This window comes from Pituophis catenifer, unplaced genomic scaffold (genome assembly GCF_029215685.1).
Source record: "Pituophis catenifer annectens isolate HBS135680 unplaced genomic scaffold, rPitCat1.0.hap2 SCAF_1, whole genome shotgun sequence".
In the NCBI taxonomy this organism is placed as follows: domain Eukaryota; kingdom Metazoa; phylum Chordata; class Lepidosauria; order Squamata; family Colubridae; genus Pituophis; species Pituophis catenifer.
Genome location: NW_027256881.1, coordinates 141233928 through 141239825, shown reverse-complemented (window position 1 = coordinate 141239825; position 5898 = coordinate 141233928). Strand labels below are relative to the sequence as shown.

General features: G+C 43.4%; 1 protein-coding gene across 1 annotated transcript; it reads right to left on the bottom strand.

The window, feature by feature from the left end:
- Positions 1-2808: 2808 nt before the first annotated feature.
- Positions 2809-5555, bottom strand: RHOB (ras homolog family member B). Its single transcript, XM_070933014.1, has one exon. It carries the CDS (start codon positions 5043-5045, stop codon positions 4455-4457), a length of 591 nt encoding a protein of 196 aa, XP_070789115.1. The 5' UTR covers positions 5046-5555; the 3' UTR covers positions 2809-4454.
- Positions 5556-5898: the final 343 nt, after the last annotated feature.

Sequence of the window (5898 nt, the reverse complement as noted above, 5' to 3'; positions counted from 1 at the left end):
ACTTCCTTTTATCTTTATAGATCCATAGTGACGTGCACATACAGCAATCCAACACATGAGCAAGACTAGGAAAAGAAATCAAATCATTTCTAGTTTCCAGCTGAAAGACAAGGAAAAGCCTATTCAGAATTACTGTTAAAATACTTATTAACTAAAACTTAGTTAATGGGAACTGAAGTCCTATAAGTGGCAGATCAAACAACTTATTATTCATATTGACTTCTTTGTTGAATTCTTTTTGTTCAGTTTACTCTACAGTGGTAGATTTCTGATGTATTCATCCTTCAAATCATCCTTGGGTTCATATCCAAGGATTTCATAAATTAACGAAGCTGCCCAATTCTTAGAGGATTTGAATTCCAACCAATTGTCTCAGAGGATCTTGAGGAGGTTTCCAGAGCACTTTGCAAAGGACCAAAGAGAAATCACTTATGGCCTACAATACTGGAGATTTGGGACATATAATGAATGTCTGATCTCATATAGGCATGATACGCAGCTATGGATATATTGGTGAAATGGGAGGTTGGGTAAAAAAAAAAATTGGGGTTCTTAAGGGGCAAAAGCAAAGTAAAAATATCCCAACTTAAGTTGGGTCAGGGAAACACTGCCAAATAATGGTAAAATTAAATGACTGATTGATTAAGAGGTAATTCCTAAGGGAATCTGGAGGTGATACTGCCAACCACATCCCATTGTTCATAAGAAATGATTTTACTATGGGTCTCAGCCTGACAAATGAGGTGGAATGAAATAATAGCCTAGGGTGAAGATGCTGTCTAAGCAAAAGAGACAGACTTCACTGAATGCAGTGAAATTTAAATTAAACAAAACCACAACTCCAGTATGCCATCATCACTGGTGTATTCATTAGGGCTACAGGCAAAAAAAAAAAGCAAAACTAAAGCCCAGTAATTAAAATAACAAACATTATTAAGAACAAGTTTAACAGAGGTTATAATGAAACAAGCATTCCATATATCTATTCTGGCACTGGAATAGATGGGCTGTGTTTTATGTACATAAATATTTAACAAATATGCTTGGCATTTAGATCCAATCTAACACAAATGGCAACCTTAGGAGGTATTTATTCAGGTTATGGACAAAATAAAATAAATTAAAGCACTGTCTTTTTACTTGCACCATTATTGCAGTGCTTTTACCATTCACCACCACTGCACTTTTCAAGATCCTCAGTCAGCTCCCTTACCTTCTAAATGGCAATCTTTCTGCCTTGAGTGGAAAGAGCCACTCTGAACTGCTTGAGAGAAATAGGAAACTATGGCTTCCAGATGCTGAACTACAACTCCCAGCAACCCCAAGTCAGTAAATTCAGTGATGAAAATGCTGCACTTCAGCATCATGTGAAGAGCCGCAAGTGCTTCAATTTAGAAAATTATTAATTCATTTTAGCAAATGCACTCCCCCCCTACTGTGCATAGTTGGGTCTTTTTCAAATTACACTTAATTTCAAAGCAATCTTGCCAAAGTGTATTTGCTCACTTAAATTGAAACTTTATAATGTCACAAGATAGCTCTGTCCTCCAGCTTCAAATTATAACTAACTAAATTAATACTGTAATTTAAGTGAAGTGAAAGTACACTTAAAGTGACTTATTTTATCATCACTAATTGAAACCAATTGTTTGGATGGTTGGATGAAATTTCTAGTGGAATAGCCTGGTTAATTTTTCTTCCCGCTCATGCTAATCTTGAGAGTAAACCAAGATAAATGAGTAGATTAACATCCAGGTAACTAGCATCAATCAGGACAAAATCGATACATGTAGTCACCAAGTGTACACTAACTTAATGGCACATAATCAACTATCATTCAAATGTTTTTGTGATTTATTGTATATATTAAAAAGGACAAAATTGATCTCCCAGATCTTTGAGAAATGGCTGAGTTCACAGATTTCAAAGCTATATGTTTGATCTAGTATGTTATGGAATCTAATTGTAATAATTGAAAAAATCATGCTTAATCAATATGAACCTAGAGAACTGTTTTCAATAAACTATGGTTTATTTTTAACCATTTTAAATTATGAGTTAGCATAACTAGGACAATGTGTGAATGAGCCAATGCTTGGATTAGAACTCCAAATCATAGGTAAGATGGTAAAAAAATTGGTGCAGATAAGCAGAAATATTCAGAATTTTGCATAGATGGCATCAATATAGAAATACAACTTCACCCTATTACAATTTATTATCTCCATGTAAATAATGGGCCCTAGGACCCAGAAGACTCAGGGCAAAGGGCATTGACCTCATTCAAGTAGGACAAAGGCTTTTTTAAAAAAAAAAAATACTGCACAGCTGTTTCCTAAGGATCTAGGACCTATTCTCAAAACCTTGTTTTAAGTAGCAATCCCTTTCCTCCTATGTTATAAAAATATCTCTTTAATGCAAACTCTTCTAGAACTGTAATCCTGCATGCACTTGGGATGTTGAAATCCACTTAATCAATGCAATTAAAAAAACAAGATGGAAAAATGGCACCCAATTTTAATCTACTATGCTACTGAGAGATTATGTATACTTCTAAGGGGGTCCCATTACAGTATTGTAGGCCTGAGTGAAGTAATTTTAGTTAGGCCAGTAAAGATCCAGGATGTTTAAAGCACTAATGTTTCCAGCAGCTGTAGTTCAAAGGGAAATGCTTACATTTTTTTCCAGAACCAACAGACAGACATTCATTCAATCAATCAGTCACAACAAATCAGTCACAACAAAGAAGCAAAGTATCTCATGAATGTAGTCATAGAACTTTTTAATACTTTACCAAAAAAAGTCCTGCATATACAGCTTAGATGATTTTAAGTAAACTTCACATGTCTTTTCTGTAACCAAATCAATATAGTGTTTTGTGTGTTTGTTTTAAATAATAAAACTCTTAGTACCACTGTTAAAAATGGTCAGTGGGGAAGGGGATTAAATCAATCAACTCTCTGAAACAGAGAAGCACAGGTTATTCTCACACACACCACTCGGAAGTTGGCTGGTGAAAATAAACGTACTACTGTTTTGAGATGGCACTCAGAGATGGCACTTAGTGCTGAAAAAGTAAAACAAAAAAATGACAAAAAATGTCACATTTTTTTTTTTAAAAAAGAGAAAGACAGTGTTTCCACTCATTTCTTGATGCAACAACAACCCCAGAAGATATTACAGTGGCTTTACATAGGTCATCAGTTATACAGAAACAAAGGCGCACAACCCAGTCAGAAAAAAAAAAAAAAAAGAGAAGCATTTGAAAGTCCCATTGATGGCTATCTGGTGAAAGTTCTTCAAAGGCTCAACTTCAAGGAAGGAAGTAGGGTGTTAAAAAGTGTTTCCCCTGGAAAGTGCTTAGCTGGACTGTGCTCCAAATGAGGTTCTGACACAAGGGTTTGTTGGTTTGTTTTTTGTTGCAATGGTACAGTGTCACACTGCACATCACAAGTGCATTAGGGTGTCCAAATCACCCTCATCATTGTGCAAACTAGGTTCTTTTGCAATAGAAATCAGATTAAAGGGATGGGTGGGGGAAGAGCAAAAGACAGAAAGGAGGGCATCCAAACCATATCAAGGACAGCAGGCACCAGACTCTGGGAAGTTTGGGAATTGTCTCCACCCCCCCCCCCCCAGAAACCCAAGGGGAACAAATTATACCATTCTTCTGTGAGAAGTGGTTATCTCAAGAAGGAAAAAAATATTTTCATTGTGGAAGGGGCTAAGAAGATGGAAGTCCAATCCACTCAAGACCCCCCCCAAAAAAAACCCCTTAGAATCAGTCTCAGAGAGAGCAAGGTCCCAGTCCAGTGTTAAAACAAGCCCCATCCTTTCCTTGCCCCAGTTCAAACAATTGGCTATGTACACTCAGCAGATGCCCCTCCCTCCCTCCCTCCCTCTCAGCGTTTCTCAATGCAGGAACTCTCTTCCCAGCTTTGAAGGGAAACACCGATTCAGTGCAAGGTGGGGGGTGGGGGGAGAAAGGATCCCGATTTAGACAGATCCCGTCCACCAGCCTCCTTCCAAGGGAAGAGTAAGGCGGGAGCGGGCCGCAGCTACAGTCTTCCGATCTCCTCCTGCAGTTTTTTTCACGGGAGATCTAGGCGCGGCGCACCAATAGGCAAGTCCAGTTCCTTTCCTCCGGCGCGTTCGGTTCGCGGAAGTCCGACGACTGTCTTTCGCGAATGAGGAACCACAGGCATAGAAGAGAGCCAAGATCAATGAACGGGAGTTTGCATCAACCGGCGGCGGGGGGGGACCCCTTCGTGAAAAATCAACGCTCCCCCCACGTCCAAACGGGCGCGTGTTTTTGCTCTCTCCCACCCCCACCCTTCCCCGTTTTTTTTGTTCTGCAGGCGGGCTCTCTCCGACGGGCTTTAAGAATCAGCCCCGAGTCCCTCGACGCTCGTCTCCCGCCCCCTCCTCCCTTTTTTCCCCGGGCGTCCACGGCATTATAGCACCTTGCAACAATTGATGCAACCGTTCTGGGTGCCGTAGCGCTTCTGCAAAGCCGCTCGGGTGGCCGTCTCGAAGACCTCCCGCACGCCTTCCTTGGTCTTGGCCGAGCACTCGAGGTAATCGTAGGCTTGGATGCGAATGGCCATCGCCCGGCCGTCTTCGGTGCGGACGGGCTCCTGCTTCATGCGGGCCAGCTCGTTGCGAACGTGCTCGTCGTTGCGCAGATCTTTCTTGTTGGCCACCAGGATGATGGGCACGTTGGGGCAGAAGTGCTTCACCTCGGGCACCCATTTCTCCGGGATGTTCTCCAAGGAGTCCGGGCTGTCCACCGAGAAGCACATGAGGATCACGTCGGTGTCCGGGTAGGAGAGAGGACGCAAGCGGTCGTAGTCTTCTTGGCCGGCCGTGTCCCATAGGGCCAACTCCACCTGCTTGCCGTCCACCTCGATGTCGGCCACGTAGTTTTCGAAGACGGTGGGCACGTAGACTTCGGGGAACTCGTCTTTGCTGAAGACGATCAGCAGGCACGTCTTCCCGCAAGCCCCGTCGCCCACCACCACTAGCTTCTTGCGGATCGCCGCCATGGCCAGGGTCGCCAACCCCGCCCTGTTGTGGTGCTCCAGCAGGGAGACCGAAGCGCTCTCTTCCCCGCGCCTGGTTGCTGTTCCTCCGGCCTCTTCGCCTTTTCGACAGGGCAGCGTGGCTCTCTTCTCCGGGCGCCGGGGACAGAGATAATGGCTCTTCCGCGCGGCTTTAGGAAAGGGGGATCCGCCCACTTCGCCCGGGCCTCGCTTCTCTTCTTAGCTGGCTCCTCTGATGCCCTCTGCCTGCTTGCATGGAGAACTGGATCTCGGCTCCTCGGCTCTCTTCTGTCCCCCAGATTCCCTTTCCAAGAGGACGCGGAGGCAAGGCGGAAAGGAAGCGAAAGCACCGGAGCTCTTAAGAAAGTGGCTGCAGTTTTTTTTTTTTTCTTCTTCTTTTCCCTTGCAAGTTTTGTGGCCCGGCTTTGCTTTCCCACCTTTACTTTCTTCCTTTCTTTCTTTTTGTCAAAAGAGCGGAGCGAGCCGTCCGTACTTTATGCCATAGCCCGGCGACAGTCGGACGCTGCTATTTAAAGGGGCCGGCTACTTTCTTAATATAGCTGGCCAATGGAAAGGAAAAGGATGAGGTCATCGGTTTGGAGGAGGCGGGTGATTGGTGGAGAGTATTGCAGGCGCTGGGGTGGGGCGGGGGAGAAGCAGGAAGTGAGTGACAATCGATCATGAAAAGAGGGAGGGGTCTTTTCTGCTATTTCGTGAGCTGCTGAGATTTTTTTTTTTTTTTTGGAAGGATCCGAAGCAAGAAAAGAGGCTTTAGAATTTTTGTGATTTGAAAATTTAGAATTTTCAGGTTCTTCCAAATTCCCTGCTCTAATCTGGAGAGCTTCTGTTTCTTTTA